The following is a 23,574-nucleotide window of genomic DNA, read 5'->3' as shown; positions in this document are numbered from 1 at the left end:
CAGACTAATGAGTGAATCTTCTCTGACAGCATTACTGACGCATAGCCCGCCATCCAGAGCTGCATTAGTGCGTTATGGGTTTCTAAGGCCCACCTTAACACAGCAGGGAAACACGTGCTGCTTAGTACGCTATTTCTCGGATCTGTAACATCGTAAGGTCACAGTACAACGTCGTGTCTTTCTGCAACTTTATAGCAGGGCTGAACAGCCAGGTGGCATTTTGGGCATTTTCAAGGTGAGCCGATGGGTAGGCGAGCCGGCAAAAATCTTGGGGAACCCCCCCCCCCTTTCCCAGTCAGCAAAATTTATTGCACAGCAAAAGTTATGGAGACCCCAGCTCTGTAAAATTTACTGTGGGAGTCCAAGGAAACTTTAAAAACACAATATCTCAATCTCCGGAGTCCTTTAAACCTAAAAAATATACAAAGAAATCTATGCTGTGATTCTGCTAGAGAATTTGGGCCCCATGAATGCATATCATATTGGGCCACAAACCCACACCAATGCAGTTATGTTCCAAGTTTTTTACTGTCCTAATCTCCCCCCCTTAACTGCGCCCCAGACTTGATGTTCCACGTTACAATTTCAACCAAATGTTGTGTGTTAAAAAAAAAATTAAATTGTGCACCAAAATTTTTTAACATGAAAGCAAGCATTAATAAAACTTAATCAAATGTTGATTTTTTTTTTTTTATATATAGAATTTCTCATTGTTTTGCTGATATCTGGGAAAACTGGGTTCATGGATCGGGATGGAAAGGCATGTTCAACGCACATTTTTTTTTAAATATTGATTTCCAGCAACTAATAAGCAAATCGAGGGAAATCTGCAAGGTACAAATCTGCAAGGTACAACAGAACCGTTCATCTCATTTCTACCCCGTCAAATCGCGTCCCAGGCTTTCTGGACCTCCCACTGAAATGCATTCAGCGACATCCACCTAAACAATTGCATTACCCCGGCAACGGGACTGCAGTAATCTCATTTAGTCTGAGAATTTGTGTGTCAGAAGGTAGAAAATTAGGATACGGACACGTTGCTCAAAGAGTGCCACGGAGTCACCAGCAGTATCATCAAACACGCCATTTAATACAATAATTTTTTTATCATTGTTTGTATAAATACAAATGATTCTTATTAAACAGCATGACTGACTCGTGCAATACAAATAGGCATATGCATCAAAACCTTTATTAGATTTCAGAAATCACAGAAGAAAATCAAGCTTGGCAAAATAAAAATTATGCAAAATTATCCAGTATATTTCAGCCGTTTCTATAAATGTACGCTAAGGTGGTACTTGCCAACGCCGAAACAATTCTCTCATCCAGTCACAGTGCTCTTTAAAATGGAGATACTTTAATTTATTTAAGGTTGAGTTAAAACACGACATTTAATATTCAGAATAAAATCAAAATCTGATAAGGGATTCACATCGTTTACCGTTTAACTGGTATGTCCATTTTCGATAGGCTTGTTGGGTGGGTAAAAACCCTATTTAACTGATCAGGGTCACTTAGGCAAGTTCACCTTAATTAAAAACAAAATAACTAAACAGCACATAACTAGTCAAAGTGTAAACTCTGCTGTTGGCAAAAACTGTACGGCTGGACCCCCAAGGGCACCAGCGACTGTAGGGCCTTGCTTGGCCAGTAGGGGGCCCCCTTGCACGTGACATTGCAAGGATTTGTAAGTTGTAGGGCGCAGATGGGAAACGAGGTGGGGTAAGAAGCATTTAAAGTGCGGAGCCACATACAGCCATGGGGGTGGGTTTGGGTTTCTAGCACAGCCTGCAAAGACCAGAATAAGTTCCTTTCCTCAACACACTAGCGCCCCCTTGGCCAAACACGACCCATGGTCACCTTGCAAATCATTAAGCTGCCCTGAACCCCACTCTGCTTTCAGTAAGTGCCATTTAAAAACAATGATATACACACATTTTCAGGAGAGCACCTGTGAAGTCACCCCCCCACACACACACACACACACTACTGGCATTGTTTGGCACCCGACCCATGTAAACCTGACCCCGATTTGCATAATTTATTCAGGTATATATCAGAAACCAGGGTTTCTGCCACCTAGAGGCTGTACGGCGCAACAAGAGACAAATCGCCATCAAAAACACAGGACCTGGAGAATCACCCGGGGTGGGGGGGATACATACTGTCACGTACTGGCGTGGGTGGGGGAGGACGCAGGCAGTGTGGCAGTCAGCCAATGGGCGAATTCACGAGAAAAAACACTGTATGTTAAAAACCGCTAGCATCCAGCATGAGAGAAAAAGGTCAAAGCGAGTCAGGGTTTTTCCGGGGGGGGGGGGGGGGGCAGGGTTGGTCTTACCTACACTGGCATGGGAGGGGTGGGAGGCATTGGTTAATGGTACAATGTGCAAGACAATTATCTGGGAGAGGAAAATTAACTTCCCCTAAAGTAAAACTAAAGTCACAAGAAAACTGTGGTACCCTCTGTCAATAGACCACACTCAAAAAACTCTGAGTAAAAGAGGAACGTTATTGGCCTGGCTAATCTCTCTCTCTCTCTCTCTCTCTCTCTCTCTCTCACACACACAGCTTGAAATGCTTTTTACACATTTACACTAATGTATATCACAATGCTACCAAAGCTTTGCAAATGACCACAGAGCGGGACTGACACCCAAGTGTGTGTAGAACCACACACACACACACACACACACACACACACACACACACACACACACACACACACACACACACACACACACACACACACACACACACACACACACTCTCTCTCTCTGAAGTGCTTTAAAAACATAACGGATAAATTATTTTATGTGCAAACTGGGAGGGGGCAACAAAAAGTCGCAAAACACACATGGAATCGATCCCCTCCCCCATCACAACCAACCCTCGGTGAACGAAACCAGAAAGTCAGTCATTGGCATCCCGGGTTCCGGACTTTGCTGAAATGCACGACCGGTGCGGGTTCTGGCGGGGGCTGACTGGGGGCAGGGGGGGTTGGCCTGGTGAGCAGCGCGGCAGTCGCCTTCCACGCATCACGTCTGTGCCAGCTGCAGCTCCTCCAGGCCGTCTTTGCCCAGGTGGTAACGGGCCAGGTCCTTCCGCGTCACCAGTCCCACCACCTGGGCACCGGGAACATGATTGGTACGTAGAACAGGGCATAGATAGCTGGTTATGTTATGAGGGAGGGGTGGGAGTAGCACAGGAAACCAGGGTGATAACCTTGATCTAGATGGATGCCCAACGGCCACTGGCTGAAAACCGATGCAGTAATTTTCGAATTTTACAATGAGAATGGAGATATGTGCTGGAGATGACGAAGGCCTGAGGACCTCGCAAGGCAGACGCACCTGGTTGTCACTGTCCACCACAATGAGGTGCCGCAGACCAAGGGCCCTGAACAGCTTGAAGACACGAGGAAGCGACGTCTCCTGAAAAAGAGGCAGAAGAACACAGTCGCAGAACATGACTGTTTAGTCAAATGTGTCTCTGGTTCTCAAGGACCAAGACCAAGGCTGAGACTGAGACTAGTACCTGCGTGACAGTGTAGGGGGTGGGATTCATGAACTCCGTCAGGTCCATCATGCACTCCCTCTCGTCTTGGGACACATGGATGGACTGGATCGGAGGGAAGCGAGGGTAGGCATCCCGGAAGTCCTTCAGCTGCAGTTTGCGCAGATTGAGACGAGAACGAGCCCGTTCCACAAACACCTGGTTGAAAAGAGTACACCGGTCACAACGTGGATGAGCACACTTCTCATTGGCTTGCTGCACTGACATTCGCAACCGTGTACGCAGTAAACAGACCCCTCATTGGTCAATCGCACTGCCAGTCACATCCAGGTATTCAATAATCAAACCCCTCATTGGTCAGCTGCACTGTCATTCACAGGCATGCATATACACCAAGCACCCTGATAGGTGTTAGTGTGGACAGACATGTTCCTTATTCAGCTGACCTCTGCAGGAACCTTAGGTCACACTCACCTTGTGTTTCAGGAGCACGATAAGCTGGGAACGCAGGATTAAGCCACAGATTTTCCCTGGCTAAGAGCACAAAATTCAGATTAGCAAAGCCCCAAAGTACATCATGTGACAAATCTCCAGGAAAACAAAATCACCCCTAGTGGGAGGGACATACCTCACAGCCATCACTCAACCCGGAGACTACAGGGAACCCGTTGTGATTGGTCGAGGTGTTGCTGAGCACATCCACAATAGTGCCCACTTTCTCCACCAGGTTGAAGCAGGTTACTGGAGAGCTCATAACCTCCCTGAATGGACAGACACACCAAACCTGAATATACAGTGAGAATGAAGCACCAATGTCTTGCTAAAGGCGTGTACTGGGCTCATTGAAGCATTAGCAGGGAAAATCCTGTAGGGGGCAATATACCTGGCAGTCAGGGAGTGGGAGGTGGCTGGGGCATCCCAGTGCAGGAAGGGCACACTCTGCAGCTTGATGTGGATGTCGTATAGCCCCTGTGGGAAAATTCGAGTCACTCAGAAGAGCTTAGGATCACATCTGCACAACATTCATAAGCTGCCACCCCTTGAAGTTTTACTTCCTCTAAGCAGATTTGCTGGCACATTGAGGAACAGAGAAGCGAAACGAGCTGTCACAGCATGATGTGCCACCTTAAGTTAGACAGCTGTGCAAAAACAACGGAAGGGTTCTCAAAATCAGTCACTGGAAGGACAGATGAAAAAAAGATGGCGTCAGACTGGTGGCTAGCTGCACCACCCACACCAAAAGCAAACATGAGACCGGAGCAGTTAACGAAACACGACTGGCCCGATTCCAAGTTCTGCACGGTCTGAAAGGCGATGAGCTCATCACTCACTGACAGGCTCACACATAATGCCAAATGGACCAACCCGCTCCAACCCGAAACGTCAACACTGACCTCCACGAAATAATCGCCCACGATCTTCGCCGTCATCAGAACCAGCATTATGGGTAGGCCGTAGGTGACATTTCCGGTGGCTTCCACCATGATGACAGTCAGGCTGAGGGTCATCCTCACGATCCCACCTGGCAAAGACCTTCGTAAACAGACGCAAACCCGAAGCCTCATGTGCCTCCATGCACCTCTAGACGAGCTCTGAAAAGCAGGCTGACCGCGGACGGACACTCACCAAGCTGGGCGGCGGCTCCAATCAGAGCGTACTTCCCAGGGTCGGCCAAGGTCTGTCAAACGAAACGCCACAAATCATAAAACATGCTCATTCAAAAACTTCGAGGGGGCTTTACTTCCAACAAACATTATGTTAAACTACATCTATGCCGACATGACGCTGGGCGGCCCAGGAAATCGATACAGCACTAACCAATAGGGCACCTTCAAAGAGTCACGTGACTGCTTAAAGAGTAAATCTGATTGGACAACAAAGAGGAAATCAATCTAAAGCGGGTGTTGAAGGAGGCCCTCTGACTTCTAAAGACCCCGTTCAATTTCCTTAATATATCAAAACCTGCAGCGTTTCCATTAAAGTTCTGCACAAACAAGCAAATTTGTTGACAAAGTGAAATTGCATAAAGGGTGTTTCCATTAAGTAACATCATGGAAACAACACCTGCAATTTATGATTCCGTGCCTCAACATGGATTGAGCTTTTCATGAGATACGAGCTCTAGAACCAAGTCATCGTGTCCTACACAGCAACAAGTTCGCAAAATCGGCTTCCATTTCAGTTTTGCGAATCGCCACAAAAACCACTTCAATCAAACTGAAAGCGTTTGAGGGCTTGTCCTCCTGAAATATAATCGTACCCATTAACGGATTTTCAGTTTTGCTTCTTCAAAATGTGCAAAAAAATCAAGGTCAGTGGAAAACGTCGCCACTGTGAGGTTTCTCTCTGCTGAGGGAAGAGTTCTGCTATCGTGACGGCCCCTCCTCCGCCAGCGGACCACGCCGCCTCACCGGCTATACGGCGCTTCCCCAGGAACGGCGACCCGTCCTGATGTACCTGTATGGAATTGTGCGGCGTAATGGAGGCCAGCAAAATGCCAAAGAGCCGCCCCCAGGCGGCGCCGATGAGCAGCGAGGGGATGAAGACCCCGGCGGACACAGTCAGGCCGTATGTCCAGCAGGCCAGGAAGAAGTAGGTGATGGTGAAGATTCCCAGGGTCACGGGATTGTAGGAACCTGCCGGGGGGGGGGGGGGGGGGTGGTGGTGGTGGAATTCATCACCTAAGTCAGTGTTTCCCACGTTTTTGCTAAAATGTTGATCATGTAGTTGATCCCCAAGAACGCTAATCTAGCGAAACCAGCTAGTTTTACTTGATTCACCCTTGTAATGAGGATACAGGTGTACAGAAATTATTTCATGATGAATGGCATTTTTCATATGATCATTTCCATTTTTCTACCTGGTGTAAAGTGCAATTTGGAGCCGATCAAGACCAAGCCATGTTACTTTGGTATGTCTTTCATCCACTAGAGGGCATGGATGAACACAGTTTAGTGCCGTTCGAACTTGCCTACGGTGGCATTCGTCAGGGCACTTGAGAAGCGCTCCTGTTCTCCCCAGGCAGGGTGACAGTCCCCCCATCCCAAATGAGGGAAGCCTTGAATAATTGAGGAGGATTGTGTGTATGGGTTTAGCTGTCTGTCTGGGAAAACAATCAGCCAGAAGCGGCCCGTAAACAAACCTACGACACGACAGAGGTGGCAGACGAGTCTGACTGTTCAAACAGCTGCCCCGGACCTAGCCAGCCTGTCACCAATATCAAACACAGGTGTTCATTCTAAAGATGGACAACGGACTGTAATTATAATCTCTTCCAGAAGAAGGGCACAACAGGGGCGACCAATCCGGCTTCAGGTCACGACCCATCCTGCCCTGAAACACGTGCTGGAAACTCCACGGACCTGCGGGGCTGTGGAACAGGCTGCGGACACTCCTCTCCGGGGTGTTGAAGACGATCGTGGCCATGGAATTGTACTCGCCATCAGCACAGAACAGCTGTGAGAGGGATAAGTGGAGGTTCAGGCCTGAGGACAGGATACACACCCTCTCAGCTGTTCAGCCAATGAAATCACAGAGAGCCCACCTCCAGCTGCCTTACCTGCAAGGGGTATTCCTCCAGCTGATCCTCCCCCAGGGGCTGGCAGTCGTTGGAGAAGTAGATCATAGTGAAGAACACAGTGGCCGTCACGGCAGCAACCAGTATGGCCTCGATCACCTGCAGGCAGGGCCGGTGGATATACCTGGGGATGGGGGGGGGGGGGGGGGGGGGGGGGGGGGGGGGGCATGGTGGCTCAGCTAATGATTTTGTTGTGGGACAACTTTCATTTGCATCAAACCAGTGTGGGGCAGTTTCAAGGTCAGCCCCACAGTCTCGGGATATATTTATTTAATTATTTAATTTCAAGTGTTAAGATGCCTAAGTTTCAGACAGGCGTGACACAGTAAAAACCAAACAGGCCTCACTTACGTGCACACACACAGGCAGAGGTACGCACACACACACACACACACAGGCACACATGCGCACAGAAGTACGCACACACACACACACACAGGCACACACACGCACACAGGCACACGCACACAGGCACACCTGATCCTGAGGATGGTGAGCCAGTAGTTCAGGACGTTGAACAGTGCTCCCAGCAATCCACCTGCGGGGGGGAAAGAGACATGGGCCCGGCATGAGAAAACCAGAAACAGAACCAGTCCGTTAAGATGTAAAAGAGCAAGGTTTGGGTTTCCACAATAAGACGCTCCCTCTCTCTCTCTCTCTCTCACCGAAGGCTCCCATGACGATAAACAGAGGAATCTCATACAGGTAGTACTCCGTGCTCTGAGGGGGGGGGGTTAAAAAAAAAAAAAAAATCAATACCCAGAATCCTCCAGTCAAACATGCAAATGACAACATCACACCCTACAGGACTACACACATGGGGGCACCTCTTGTTTGCCTCTTTTTTTTTAATTTAATTTTATTTTATATATATATATATATATATATATATATATATATATATATATATATAGTAATTTCTTCTATTTTCTAAAAAGTTACTGATATCTAGTTGGATGGCTAGATGAACACCGCTTCAGTTCCCAAACTTCTCCTCAGGGGCACCTCAGCCGTTCCATGATTTTGTTAAATTTCACCAACAGCTGAATTAAAAAAAATTAAATATACTGGCTTAAAAAGTCAGTGAGAGACTGACTAGCTGTATGAGGTGTGCTGGTGGCCAAGTCAAAAAAAACACATGGCTGCATTGGACGGTCGCTGCAAATACTAGGATGATTTTAGCAGAGGTTCTGAAATGGCGAAGTTGACACACTTTCACAGGCATAATATCATAGTTTTACACCAACACGAGGATAATCTAAATATCATTTTCTTTGCCTGCCTAAGACTTTTGCACAGTAGTGTATAATTTTTAAAAGAATGGTGAACGTGTTGTGATCCTACAGGAAGCATACAGTGGGCATCCGGGGCAAACGTTTCCCAAAAACTTCAGGCACCGAAGGCGGGAAAAATTCTGCTGCGTTTAAAAAAAATAAAATAAACAACCGTATCTGCATACCATGTAAACTGCTACAGGTGCCTCTCTTGTAACGAGAAACATCCACAACCATGGCTAACATGCCTACCTAAACCAGGAGGCCCAACTAAAACAGCGCGGTACTCATGTCCACCGAGGTGATGACTATATTTCCAGCCCAGGGGGCCTCCCAGGAAAGTCATGCGCTGCGGGGTGGGGGCTGTGTCCAAGTCCCCCAACAAACGTTTCATGGTTTCCTTTCCAACCCATGTGACCAGAAGGCAGGTAAAAATACATCACTGCTCATGTGACAGGGTACCGAGTCGAGCCCTTTCTGGAAATAACAGCTCATCCTTTTCTCTCTCACCCTTGTTTCCCCATAAAGTTCACAGATCAGCCCCTTCTTGAACGGCACGGACAGGAAAGACCAAAACATGTTCGGGAACAGTGTGAACTTGGTCTCATTCTGGATTTTGGTCAAAATTATACCGTCTTCTTTCGCCTTTCCCAAACGAGGTAATGATTATAAAATGCTCTCCACTCTAAGTTGTCCAGACATCCATAAACATCACATTTTCCCCACTGACTAACGGGAGGCAGGAAACCAATGTCAGAGGGTAACGGCCGACATCTCCCAAGAGCTACTTGACTTGCGGACAGCATACCATTGGCCAAGACAACCAGATCAATTACCGATGCCCAATATTTTGATTTTCAAGATTCCATCTACAGACTTTTAAAAAGGACAATCTACATCACAACACCGACAGAAATGGGAAACTTACATCGTTGTCAAAGCGTCCAAAGTTGATGAGACCTGGGTTACTAAAATCTCCCGGCTTGTTGTGGTAGATACTCATGAAGAAGTTCAAGGTGAAGGTCGAGATCATGGAAGCGAAGAACTGAAAGATACGGGTCACTGAATAGTTACATTTCACCAGAGCCCCGTGGCGGGGCAAGGAGATCAGGTATGCTAATCGGAAACGTCACTCACGATTCTCCAGGTCAACATCTGGTTCCAGAAGGAGGCTCCCTCCTCCAAGCTGAAAAAGGACACCACCTGCAAAACCGGAAACCATCAGAAACTGCTGCATAACTGCATTACTCACAGATCAGCTCCACTAAACTGGAAATATTCAGCAAAGGTCATACAGGGGTCTTTATTGCAAGGATAAGACTCCACTGGTGTGACTCCATGCCTTTGTGGCATTTTTTTCCTGGATTATTCATCAACACAGAGCCACCTTGTACTTTCCATCCTGAAACCGAAAAATCAATGGCGGAGGCCGAAGAAGCCCAACGCTGACAGGACACTCTAATAACCTTTTTTTTACTCATCATAGCTTCCCTTCTTCCTTGAGGGTAACATTAGATTCTGGAGGCATGGAACTGATCTGAGATCAGAGCTTCGGGTGTGTATATGGGTGTGTCGAGACTAGATGGTCAGTATGGATAACTAAGGTGCACTAAAATTGGGTGAGCAGGCAAGGCATGTCACCCAGGTTGTGTGACAATTATTTTATATATATGTATATATATATTCCATCCACCATCCCTCTTTTATGGAGAACTGCGTTATTTTTATTGTCTATTGCAAAAAAAACAAAAAAAAAACAATACATATATACATATATATTTATGGGTGTATCGAGACTAGATGGTCATTATGAATAACTAAGGTGCACTAAAATTGGGTGAGCAGGCAAGGCATGTCACCCCGGTTGTGTGACAATTATTTTATATGTATGTATATATATATTCCATCCACCATCCCTCCTTTACGGAGAACTGCGTTATTTTTATTGTCCATTGCGAAAAAAAAAAACTATATATATACATATATATTTATGGGTGTATCGAGACTAGATGGTCATTATGGATAACTAAGGTGCACTAAAATTGGGTGAGCAGGCAAGGCATGTCACCCCAGTTGTGTGACAATTATTTTATATAAATGTATATATATATTCCCTCCACCACCCCTCCTTTACGGAGGACTGCTTTATTATTAATATCCATTGCGAAAAAAAAAACACAAGAAAAAGAAAAAATATCTATATATATATACATATATATATATATGGGTGTGTCGAGACTAGATGGTCAGTATGGATAACTAAGGTGCACTAAAATTGGGTGAGCAGGCAAGGCATGTCACCCAGGTTGTGTGACAATTATTTTATATATATATGTATATATATATTCCATCCACCATCCCTCCTTTACGGAGAACTGCGTTATTTTTATTGTCTATTGCAAAAAAAAAACAGAAAAACTATATATATATATATATATATATATATATACATATATATTCATGGGTGTATCGAGACTAGATGGTCATTATGAATAACTAAGGTGCACTAAAACTGGGTGAGCAGGCAAGGCATGTCACCCAGGTTGTGTGACAATTATTTTATATATATGTATATATATATTCCATCCACCATCCCTCCTTTATGGAGAACTGCGTTATTTTTATTGTCTATTGCAAAAAAATAACACAAAAAAACTATATATATACATATATACACACACATATATACATATATACACACACACATTATATATATATATATATATATATGGGTGTATCGAGACTAGAAGGTCATTATGTAAGGAATAATTGACGACGGGCCGTTGAATTATTAGAAAATAATGCACACCCGAGGTGGTAATGCGGCCACGACGCGAAGCGGAGTGGCCGTTACACCTCGGGTGTGCATTATTTTCTAATAATTCAACGGTCCGGAGTCAATTATTCCGCTTATACTACGGTTGCCACACCTCAAGACATCGATCAGATGATATATTTCAAGGGATTTGTCCGGTTTTTCTACTTAAATCGCTATTGTGAGTAGGATTATTTCTTCCGCATCTCATCCAACGGCTCTTTTGCTAGTTCCAAAACGTCATTTTAAAGCTGGCAATGGAGGTTTGAGCCGTTGATAGCAGACTAATGCAGTTAATAATGAAGTTATTAGAAAGACAGCGAGAGAGACAGAGACACAGAGAAAGAGAAACAGAGAGAGAGAGAGAGAGAGAGAGCTTGTATGAATTAGGCTACACTGTGTGTCCCTCAACAGTGTTCTGAAGCACCGTCTCTAAACTGTAAGTCTGCTTTAAGATGCAGCGCTGTTATTACCTCGCTAGTGAGAAATGTCATGTGTAGCCTTTAAGTTGGTACACTAGGCTAACTAATACTGCTGCAGCCCAGTTGTTGAAAGTTTCATATTCACCGTAAATATTAAAATTTACTTTCGGAAAATCGTCTGTCATGTTGTTTTTGTTAGTCCTGTGTGCTGTATAGGTACTGTATGCTAATTTCCGTTATTACAGTTAACTATGCGAAGTGATATGGAACTGTAATGCGGTCAAGAGAGCTACCTGGAACTACGTTCGCCGTGCGGTTATCTGAAAATAATTGCACACCTCAGAACGTTCGTCAGCCAATCAGATTCAAGCATTCAACGGTCCCGTAGTATAAGCATAACTAAAGTGCACTAAAATTGGGTGAGCAGGCAAGGCATGTCACCCCAGTTGTGTGACAATTATTTTATATATATGTATATATATATATATATTCCCTCCACCACCCCTCCTCTACGGAGGACTGCTTTATTTTTATTTCCATTGCAAAAATAAAACATTTTAAAACACACAAAAAAAAAAAAACGAAAATAATAATAATAAAAATTATTTTGAATGTGTATTCAAATAAGTTTGAATGTGTGTGAACTATATATAAATATATATATATACACATGCATATACAGAAATATATACACACACACACACATATATATATATAAACACACACACAGACACACACTCACATAAACACATACACACACTGTGTACAGTCTTATGCAAAGGTTTGGCACCCCTTGACAAATAACATCTTTTCAATTACAAAAGCAACAATATCAGTTAATACAGTCTCTTTAGGAACTGGGGGGAAAATACACAATATTTTCAGCAAACATTGATGAATAGTTACTTTTTATGCCATAAATTGAACAAAATTACAAAATAAAAACATTATTATGGCACTCTGCAAAAGTTTGGGCACCCTACGTAATCAGTACTTAGTAACACCTCCTGCCAGATATCACAGCTTACAAGCGCTTCTTATAGCCAGCTGAAAGGCTTTCAGTTCTTGTACTTGGGATTTTCTCACATTCTTCCTTGCAAAAGGCTTCTAGTTCTGTAATATTCTAATATATCAAGGGCTGTATTGTCAAATAGGAGATCGGCAGCATTCTCCCACCTGAGAAAACTGTACTACAATGCCCTTGATAGTGTGTAGAAACACACTCGTCAGCTCTAGTCCTCCTGTAACAACGCAAAAGGACTGGCAACCCTCAGGTATTTATGCGTGCGATTGTATGATAAATTCACCCTGACAGTCTCACACTTCTCTTGGTACCAACAGGTCTCATGGAATATATAAAAGGCAACTGCAACAATTATACTCGGCACTAAACATCGAGGCACGGAAATGCAGCAGAGCTTGTGTATTTCTCAGGATGCATTCTAGTAAAATGCCCGGAAAATGAGCTAAAGACATATTTCAAGGGGCACTATATAAAACCGATGGAAATTTTACTGATTAAATAAAAGGAAAAGCATCGTTTGAAAAATCACAAATGTTTCTAAGATTCAATGCATCGCTTTTTGACCACATCATAGCGATGAACACATCATTGTTCCTGACAATGTCCTAATACAGAAATAAAACTTTATGTTGGTAAACTCAAAAAGCCTTCAGCTGTCACACTGGCTAACGATCTCAAACGATTATAAAGCAGCATTTTGAAAAGCGCTGTTTTAAAATAACAGGTACAACACTTACCTTGTCTTCTGGCCAAATGCTTTTCACGGCTTGGCACTCCAACGGTGCTGAAACGAAATTTGTATTTCCTCCTACCTCGTTTGCCCTTCAGTTCTTCTTTTCTCCCTTTGGATGTTTTTTTCCTTCTTCTTTGGATATTGTTTTTTATTTTTGTTTGTTTTTTTTACTTTGCATGTTTTTCCTTCTTCGGATATTATTTTTTTGGCTTATTTTTTTAGACGATGTTTTTTTCGTCTTCTTTAAAAATTGATTTTTTTCGTCTTCTTTAAATATTGTTTTTTTTTTCATCCTTTTGATGTTGTTTTACGGAACAAGAGCCGTACAGTGCTACTCTATCAGGAGGTAGCGCCAACTGAACGCCTTGAAGCAGTACCCAGCTCTTTTATAGGGAGCGTCAACCCGAAGTCAAGTTCTAGAACGTTGCACTCACTTTTCATTGGTTTCCCAGCTATGCTGTCAGAATAATGTTTGCTGATTGGTCGAAAATTTTAAAACGTACCCGAGTACTGTAAAAAAACTCAAGATCTTGCTACCCTACGGAGCACCCATAAGGTGATTTTTTTTATACGTTATATGCAGCTATTTGTAGCAGGCCGTAATTAGACTAATCCACCCTTTGTCAATAAAGCCAACAAGAGAACAGGTTGCCCAAAGTTTGCTCAGGTACACGCCACAGCACAACCTTAAAAACACATCCAGCACAAATCACACTAGTGAATGACACAGCAAATCACAGCAATAAAAAAGACCCCTATGGGCAATCCAGCACCCAGACTACAGGTGCCAAAAGGCCCAGCCTGCCTAATAATGAACCCAAAATATACATACAACAAAGAAAAAGACACAAACAAAAAAGAAAATAAAACTAGCCAGCTGCTCCCACTAAACCCCGCTCCCGAGGCCACTAAGCCGGCTGGCTTGATAATACACGATACAACCTCAGATAAAACATATTAAAGCAACACCAGGGAGGTTTACAACCTGATCCTTAAAATTATCGACCCGTAATTCCACCTTGAAAACCCCTAAAGAACAGTAGTTTACCCCATGACTCACTGCCCCATTCAAACAAAAAAAAAAACAGGTTTTTGGGGTAACCTTTAGGTCAGCTCTTCAAAACCAGGTATGAGGACTCTTCAGCTAATCAGTCCTCTAATTAGAAATCTAATTAGGGAGTTGCAGCGAAAACCTGCATACACACCGGCCCTTTGCGGATAAGATTGTTCACCCCTGAAACAAGCAAACAGAAAGGCTGCTACACTGCAAATTCAATATGCCCGCCGATGCTCCACCAAATCTATCAGGACCCTGCCTGTCTTTCCCGTGCCTGCTCCTTTGCCAATATGCCCTACCATCGGAACATGCACAGCCATCTCGCCCCGGCTATGCCTCCAGTCCGAACTGCAGTTCCTATACCTGCCTATAATTGCCTGGCTACAATCCATCCCCCAAAATGAAATTGATGACCCAACGATCACAGCTAAGAATTCTATCCCCAAACCACTGGTCTTCCTCCCCAACCGAACGATCATTCACTGACCGTGGTAACTTATAAGGGTTGGTATGATGACCAGTGGTGGACCTCACCGAACGTTTAACTGGTCTCTACACCTCGGGGGGGACATAACCTCCTCCATTATACGAGGCCTACTTGTGGATGCTCTATTGCGACCCCTCCCACCAGCCCTGTCCCCGTAAAATCACAGAGTCCTCATCCGATTCCATTTCTGTTGCCCCTGTGGGCAACCCAGACTCAGGAGACATTACCAGAACATCTTCCCCTGACATAACAACCCCCTGTGGTACTGGACGCAACTCTGTTCGGTGAACTTGACGGACAACCCCGTCCCCCTCCATTGGAGTTGCAGAGTAAACTGCACCCTGATCTTGGGGACACCGAACTACCATATACAAACAGGCATCCCAATGATCCTGTATTTTACCTCGAACATGGTTCCGCAAACACACCAGCTGACCTTCATCAAACCCCTAATCATTAACCAACTCATTGTGTTTCCGATTTCGTGGTGTGGCTTGTTCCTCCAACTAAGCCTTCACATACTCTTGAAGCACCTGCAAACTTTCCTGATGGTTTTGTACCCATTCCTCCAAAGGTCCACCATACTGACTGATCCCGGCAGGAGCCTGAAGATAGTGTATCGGTAATCGAGGCTCACAGCCAGACCTTAAATAAAAAGGCATCATCCAGTCATTTGGTGGGGTGTAGTATTGTAAGCTTCTCTGCTGGAGGAAGTGTGTGAAGCAAATTGTGCAAAAAAAATATTAAAGCAACACCAGGGAGGTTTACATCTAGATCCTTAAAATGATCGACCTGCAATTCCACCTTGAAAATCCAATTACCATATAAAGGATACAAGATGTAAAGATGACAAATGACATGGCACACATTTGTTGTTTAGACTGTTGTGTCAGGTTAATTGAAAGCTGAAGGATCTTAGTGTTTACTAGTCTAAGTAACAGAATGTCTAAACACTGTGCTTGCCTTTATGGGTTTTTAAGCAGAACATATAGGTATAGAAACATATTAACATTACGTTTCACGATTCACTGACTGGAGAATAGGAGAATATACACATCAATATTACTACTTAAGTTAACTAACCCTAATCCCAACCCCTATTGGCACGGAGCCCGCCAGGGTTCAGGTGAGATATAAATCTGTAATCTGTATCAATGGTTTTGCTATCCATACCCACCCTATTAATGTTAGCTTCCCAGGGTTTCTTGTTAGACAAGCTCTGTGTCTCTCTATACCCCCATTTACTGCACGACTGATTGTCCATTTATAAAGAATCAAATAGGGTGAAGATGGTTTTAGTTTACAATTACTCTGGAAGGTGACCAGATTAAAAAAAACTAAATACCATGCCTACGTGTATGTAATCTCCATCACAGTCCCCATTTTCCCCATAATCCTCGTTTTGATAGTGCCAATTTGTGTAATGTGAGTTTTTTTTTTTTTTTTTAAAACTGTTATAGAAGAACATACTGGATGCCACATGTGTACAATTACCCCTTTCTAATTAGTGGGGTCCGTTGTGTCAGCTACAGCCTTTACTAACATACACATAAGTATACAGTCTTACAGCACTTTTGTTTTCCTTTTGTATTTAATGGTTTTCCATTTAGGGGGCAGCATGGTGGTGCAGTGGTTAGCACTGTTGCCTCACACCTCTAGGGCCCGGGTTCGAGTCTCCACCTGGGTCACATGTGTGTGGAGTTTGCATGTTCTACCCATGTCATCGTGGGGTTTCCTCCGGGTACTCTGGTTTCCCCCACAGTCCAAAAACATGCTGAGGCTAATTGGAGTTGCTAAATTGCCCATAGGAGTGTATGCGTGAGTGAATAGTGTGTGAGTGTGCCCTGCGATGGGCTGGCCCGCCATCCTGGGTTGTTCCCTGTCTCGTGCCCATTGCTTCCGGGATAGGCTCCAGACCCCCCGCGATCCAGTAGGATAAGCGGTTTGGAAAATGGATGGATGGATGGATGGACAGTTTTCCATTTGAGGAATTAGCAAAAAACTGCAGTGCATGATGGGTAGGATCTAAAGGCTGCCTAACGCCCTTAATTTGTTTGCAATTTCGCCAGGTAGGCTACCTTCTTTAAACTGCGTTTTGCTAGACTACACATTTCGAGATGTTTTATTGTAGTCTTGGTAAATATATATATATAGTTTAGCCTAACCCAGCCACTTAAGGGAGCAAGCCAGCTCAGGTAGGTGCCAGTCCCAAGCCCGGATTAATGGAGAGGGTTGGCGTCAAGAAATAAAGAGAAATAAAGACAACTAATACTCCTAGTTTGCGAGATCTGACTGCAATGGCAGCACTGCTACAAGGGTGTGGATAAATCTATACAAATATCACCTGCATGCACATTACTTCTTTTACAATAACCAACTCCTGATCCATACTGTTAGTCGTGAAAAAAAAAACTATCGTGTACATAGAGGCCCTGTGTAAAAAGATAACTGCCAAGGAAAAGATCAAAAACATTTATTTCAAGGATACAAAGTTTTTATGGTCATGTACAGTGTACAGTGCAATTCTTATTTGATTAACTTGAATGTCTCCACAGACTAGACGATTAAACAAATAAAGCAGCGCAACATTACAATAACTAATAACAAATAAACAAAGCTCACGAGTACTATTACAGTATTTATATCATTTATTTAAACTTAATTTTACCAGGTAAATTAACTACAAAGCAGTTACCACTGCTTTACCTGCTTCTCGGGAGAAATAGCAGATATACGTCATGTATGTGACTAAATTCTTAAGCCAATAAGGGCAAAGTTGTGTCGTAATGGAGGCGGATCCAGTTTGTGCAGCCGGTTAAAGACACTACGGGCATGTAAATGGAGAACGAAATTATAGTTATACCGAATCTCCTACACACAATACCAAGGTTACCAACTTTGGTCAGCTGACCGGAGTGAGACGTTCAATTCCCGTAAGATTTCTTTGCGCCAGCCTGAGAGTCTGAAAACACGTCACACCAGATGCATGAGAGATGGAAACCTGGGATATTCAGTCGAATCAGATCAAATATGATGCTAAGTTAGTACTAAGTTAAAATATGTTCCGGACTTGTAACATGCACCCATGATTTGGAACAGTCAGCAGGCTGTCTCTGGCCACGCCCCCTACACTCGGTCCGGCCCCTGGCTTTTCCTGAATTCTGATTCCTTTAGATAAACATTGACTTCATTGATATTGTTATTGATTTATCGACAGACCATCATATGTTTTAGACGTTATAATAACAACACTCTATTGATCCCCAAAGAGAGAAATTCTCTCCTTGCCTGCCCCCTCTTACTGTCCATGATACACAAGCACATATGTAGAAAAACGTCAGCTTGGAAGCCAAGGCTGGACTTAACCTACTCCTTAGGGTTCAACTGGAAACTGCCCCATGGCCGAGCGGTCTAAAGCCTCCTGCGCAGCGAAAATGGCCTTTCAAAGTAAGGGGTATTCTGTTCTCCGAAGTAAGGCGTGGATTCGAATCCAACTTCCGACAAAAGTTCTTCAATCGCTACAGCAGAATTTGAGCCACTGATCGGCTTTAATTGCTTTGTTTTATTTTTGCGTTTCAGGCAAAACTACATAACACTTAAGAGGTGCAGGATGATCTGTCTTGCTCTCGCGAGGTTTTTGTACGACGTGACATGGTGACAATGCAGCGGACGATAAAAATCTAACCACAATGCATTGCGTCAGGACCAGAATGTATTGCTTTAAGCCAGCGCTGTATGTGGGTACATGAAGTGGAAAGCACCCAATAACAAACATAACATTTAAAAAAAAATCTACAAACTAGTGGGAATATAAAATAAAATAAATGTGTCTGGGCAAATTGGTAAGTTAAATTAAATCGTTTTAAGCAGTGTTAAGCAGTGTGTGGTTTTAAACACGAGTAGCATGTACCGTGTTGACGGCGCATGAACGTATCTTGGCAGCACATGTAAAACTTAGATTTGCAAGCGGGATGTGAAACAGCATTTAGGTGTTTAAAACAGCAATAGAGTGCGTGTTTGTTCACGCAGTTACAATGTTTAGTTGTTATTTCTGTGGAACATCAGTGCAAACCCTTAGGGAACATGTTTTACATGTCAAACTTCACCGTCATGAACCACGATGCGTGTTCAAGTGTGGCGCTACAGATTGCCACAATACGTTTCGTTCATATGGGGAATTTAAGGCTCATTTTTACCGTAAACATAACACAGATTCATATATTGATACTACAAATGCCCTTACGGTGTTTACGTGTAATATGTCTATGTGCCAGCGCCAATGTCGCGATGTCAGATCACTAACAGCTCACTTAAAGGAACATATAGCCGAAGGACGTGTTGTGACATGTCCGGTGACAGGATGCGACCATACGTTCACTGTGAGATCGTCGTTTACAGCCTACATGTCCAGGAAACACAGACAATGTTCTGTGGACAGTATAAGAGATCTTTATAAGGAGACAGTTTCTCAGTTTCTTGAAACTGAACCGTTAGTTACAGGCCCTACAGAGAGATTTAGTGAGACTGATGAAGGTGAAGTCCATCTTACAGAAAATTTCAGTGACCTTTTTCTTAGAAATATTTCTCTTTTCTACTTGAAATTACATGGGCAGTTTCTTCTGCCAGCATCAACTATACAAAATATTATTGAAGAGATGCTAAGCATACATGAACTAGGACAGACATATACTTTGAATAAATTAAGTGCATTCCTGAAAAGTGACTTAACTGAATTAACAGATGAGGTTATTGGTAGTATATGTGATGTTGTGAAGGAATCTGACCTTTTCACCATTAGTCATGAAGGACCAATGAGAACCAATTTTTCAAGAACTAGGGCTTTTAAACAGATGTTTAGATACACAGAACCTGTAAAGTTGTACTTAGGAAGGGATGAAACAAGGTCACAGAGGTTTGCCTACTATGTTCCATTGAAAGACACTTTGAGACATTTACTGGAGTCAGACTTATGGCAGAATTGTGCTGCACAGGGTACATACGTACCATACACTGATGTGCTTTGTGATGTCAGTGATGGTCAGGTATATAAAAACAATGAGTTCTTTTCTCAAAACCCATCATGTCTAAAACTAATTCTGTATCAAGATTCTTTTGAGGCGGTGAACCCATTAGGTTCAGCAAAAAGCAGCACAAAGTAGTAGCTGTATATTTGTCTCTGGCTAATTTACCACCTCATCAAGTACAGACCACATGTCACTTGTAATGCTGTGTCAGGAAAAAGACTTCAAACACTTTGGCCATGACAAAGTTTTCTCAAGGCTCATTGCAGACTTAAAAGACCTGGAAGACAATGGAATAACGGTGGCAGAGGAAAAAGTTAAAGGGACTGTTTTGTGCATTGCAGGGGACAATTTGGGGTCTCATAATATCGGTGGATTTACAGAAAATTTTAGTTTTTCTGAATATTTCTGCAGGTATTGCCGGACAACCCGAACAGATTTTCAAACAGATCCAAATGCATTTTACAGTCTGAGGAACAACAAAACGTTGAAGGTATAATATCTGAGTTTTAATTCATTGAATTACTTCGATGTTTGTATGCCTGGCCTGCCACCTTGTTTAGGCCATGACATTTTTGAGGGTATCCTTTCCTATGATTTAGCCCTTTACCTGAAGTACTTCATCAAGCAAAAAAAGTGGTTCACTTATTCAATTCTGAATAGACGCATTAAGAAATTTAAGTACAGTGGCTCTGATGTGTTGAGTAAGCCATGTGCAGTAAACTCCAATGGAGTAAAGCTTTATGGTCAGGCTGTTCAGAACTGGAATTTTCTAAGACTTCTTCCTGTGATCATGTGTGACAAGGTGAAAGAGCCCACAGATGATGATTGGCAGTTGACCCTTCAGCTAAAAGACATTGTGGAGCTGATTTGTGCACAGAAAATTTTATTGCCAGAGGTTGCATACCTTGACGTTCTTATCCAAGAATATCTTGCTTGTAGATTTTCTTTCTTTCCAGGACATAGGTTAAAGCCTAAGCATCACTACTTGCGACACTACCCTGCACTGATTTTAAAGTTTGGTCCTTTGATCAGGTTGTGGACAATGCGATTTGAAAGTAAATAAGGCACCATGGCAACAACAGTCAGAACAGCATCCAGTTCACAGCTAGTTTTAAAAATTGCTTTAACGCAGAGTGATTACAGGAAATAGGTGTACTGCTTAATATTAATTAAATTATTAAAATGTGCTAATAATAGACATATTTGTCAGTCAGACATTGTGCTTTTTAAAGAGCAGAAGGGATACATTAAATTACGATTATATTGTCCTTACTGTGTATATTTTTACATTTTTCCCCTCAATGATTGTCAAGTGATCACAATTCTTACTGTGCTTTACCCCTCACTTGATAGAGATGTACCAAAACTGAACATATAACTGGATTTCACTCAGAATAACCAGGCCTTCTTTTTGGACTCTTTATCCCTTTTTATTTTATCTTCGCTTTCCTCAAGCCAGGCATTTACAGGTGAAAAACCTTAAACCACAAAACACCAACTTTCACCAATCTATCTTATGAGCAAACACAAAATTTTACTTTAAATGCATATATATATATATATATATATATATATATATATATATACACATACACACAAAATATACAATAAATGACCAATCTCAGCTTCAAATTTCCACACAATTATACATAACTTGTTCTGAATAAAATTCCTCCAAACATCAAAGTTTAAGATCAAACCACTGGGGAAACACATAAATGAGTTACTCAACGCAATAAATTGCAATGAAAAGCTAACCAATTAGACAATCGAACAATAGGTTTAACACTTCTGCCCATATGAATTATTAAAAGGAAAGTTCACCCTTAATACTTTTTTTTTTTCTTTTTAGCAATTTAATATTTAACTTTTAGATAAACTAAAAATAGAACCCCCCCTTTTAAACCGCATTAATGCAAACATCTGAATCAATAAAACAGCATTCCACATATTGTCATTAAGACACTTACAGCACACCATTTATTCCTAATACAGTCAAATACCACAACTCATATAATGTTACAAGCCAGCACCAGCGCCTCAATGCCTCATTAGCGCACCCCATTAAGAAATAAACCCCACTCGCAACAGGTAGTGCTTGCTACAAATAACATTTGCAACAAAGTCCAACACGCATGGTTCATGGTCTTACCGGCTGTCCGTTCAGAGTCTACTTTTCAGTACACAATCGCAGCACAGTTCCAGAAGCACTTGGTGTAGATTTGACCCTTTGCTTGTCGCGCTACCAATGCGTTTTGCCGACTTTATCCAAAATAAAGAGCAGGTGCGTCCGTTAATGCCTTCCCCTCGGGTGCACACAGGTGAGTAAACTTTGGTTCCGCATGACCACTTGCGTGAACGACGTAACCACTTGCTGGAATGACGTTCATCGCAACAATGATATAAATATTTTCCCCCCTGACATATAATCAGTGTAAGCACACAAACACATTGGCCGGTTATCCTATTCATTCAGTTCCACGGACAGTGACCTGTGTTACTGTGCTGTGACATCTGGTTCCTTCATTGGCTCTGTATATTTCTATAAATGACTAAATGGCTCTGTTGTAGAAATTTCCAGCCAGAGACTTGGTTCCTATATAACGAGAAGATTTTATTTTTACTCGGACTGAGAAGCTACAGAAAATCATCTCTGCATGTGATCTCCCCTTTACTGCTCAAGCAGAGCACACGCACATCAGCAAGTGTCAAGGCAGCAAGTGCATACAAACAACTTCTCAGGGCCTTCAGGAAGAGTCAGACTGCGGTGTCATTCAGAGATACCATTGTCTAAGACTTGCACTAAAACATTCTATGCACTTGGGCATATTTAAACAAAGTAGTATGGTACCTATGTCAGAATCCATCCCTGCCTTGTCCTGTTCACATGTCACTGGCCATCCTATTCTCTCCTCTGTCTTGTACCCCTTAGCCCATAGTGTGTTTGCCTGCTCATCGGGCCACCATGTGGCTTAACGGGCCAAGTGGTTGGCCACCGTGCCTGACTCCCCTTTTGATTGTGGGTTTTGAGGATATCAGTGGGTCTGTGTTTTCATGATTGTCCCCCAGGCCACCATGCAGCTCAGCCCTTGATTCCAACTACAGTAGCAATCAGGTGGTTCTCGGTCTACTAGGACTGTATAACAGGATTCTTCACCCATTCTATCTTTACTCCTTCAGCCGCATACATGAGTCAGACCTATAGGTTATTCAAATTCCGTCCTGCCAAATTTACTGGACAGGAAGTGGACACTGCAAATGAATGTGTGAATACGCCAATACCTACATCTTTACAAGTTACATTAAGGGGTTTGGTACAGTAAATGGCTGTGAGGTGGGATTTCTTCTTGATGTCTGTTTGTAGCCCGTCCACCAGCAGCTGCTGCTGTATTTATCACACCAAGCAGGGAAAGTATATTGCTAAATTTTCCTTAGTTCAATTACGCTTGATTAAGCTAATTAAGCCGGCTATGTTATTTACATTCAGAAGGATGCCGCCATATTGGGTTATACACAGATGCCACGATAGCTCACACTCACATTCCCTCTTCATTATTTTTCTAAACACACTCTATCCTGCCTTGTCACCTGCAACAAGATCTCACTCCCTGTAGCAATAAAAGTCTTTCTTATGATTGAGCA

The 23,574-nt window shown here is 42.9% G+C and overlaps 1 protein-coding gene across 1 annotated transcript; it reads right to left on the bottom strand.

Annotated features, from left to right (window-relative positions):
• Nucleotides 1-2,983: 2,983 nt before the first annotated feature.
• On the bottom strand, nt 2,984-21,648 carry LOC125747821 (H(+)/Cl(-) exchange transporter 7-like). Its single transcript, XM_049023331.1, has 16 exons — nt 21,645-21,648; nt 9,508-9,557; nt 9,299-9,415; nt 7,762-7,816; nt 7,574-7,634; nt 7,079-7,220; nt 6,882-6,975; nt 5,977-6,155; nt 5,146-5,197; nt 4,914-5,041; nt 4,403-4,488; nt 4,148-4,280; nt 3,994-4,053; nt 3,541-3,717; nt 3,357-3,437; nt 2,984-3,128 (listed from the first exon to the last, which is right to left on the bottom strand). The coding sequence occupies exons 1-16, from the start codon at nt 21,646-21,648 to the stop codon at nt 3,042-3,044; spliced, it is 1,506 nt and encodes a 501-aa protein (XP_048879288.1). The 3' UTR covers nt 2,984-3,041.
• Nucleotides 21,649-23,574: the final 1,926 nt, after the last annotated feature.

This window comes from Brienomyrus brachyistius, chromosome 8 (genome assembly GCF_023856365.1).
Source record: "Brienomyrus brachyistius isolate T26 chromosome 8, BBRACH_0.4, whole genome shotgun sequence".
Taxonomy (NCBI): domain Eukaryota; kingdom Metazoa; phylum Chordata; class Actinopteri; order Osteoglossiformes; family Mormyridae; genus Brienomyrus; species Brienomyrus brachyistius.
The sequence above is the reverse complement of the archived record's forward strand: the minus strand, read 5'-3'. Positions and strand labels throughout refer to the sequence as shown.

Excerpts from the sequence above, each read along its gene's own strand:
- LOC125747821 (XM_049023331.1), bottom strand. Across the intron at positions 5,042-5,145 it reads TGGAGCCGCCGCCCAGCTTG|GTGGGATCGTGAGGATGACC; the intron begins GTGAGTGTCCGT and ends GGTCTTTGCCAG. Across the intron at positions 4,054-4,147 it reads GGTTGAGTGATGGCTGTGAG|CCAGGGAAAATCTGTGGCTT; the intron begins GTATGTCCCTCC and ends TTGTGCTCTTAG.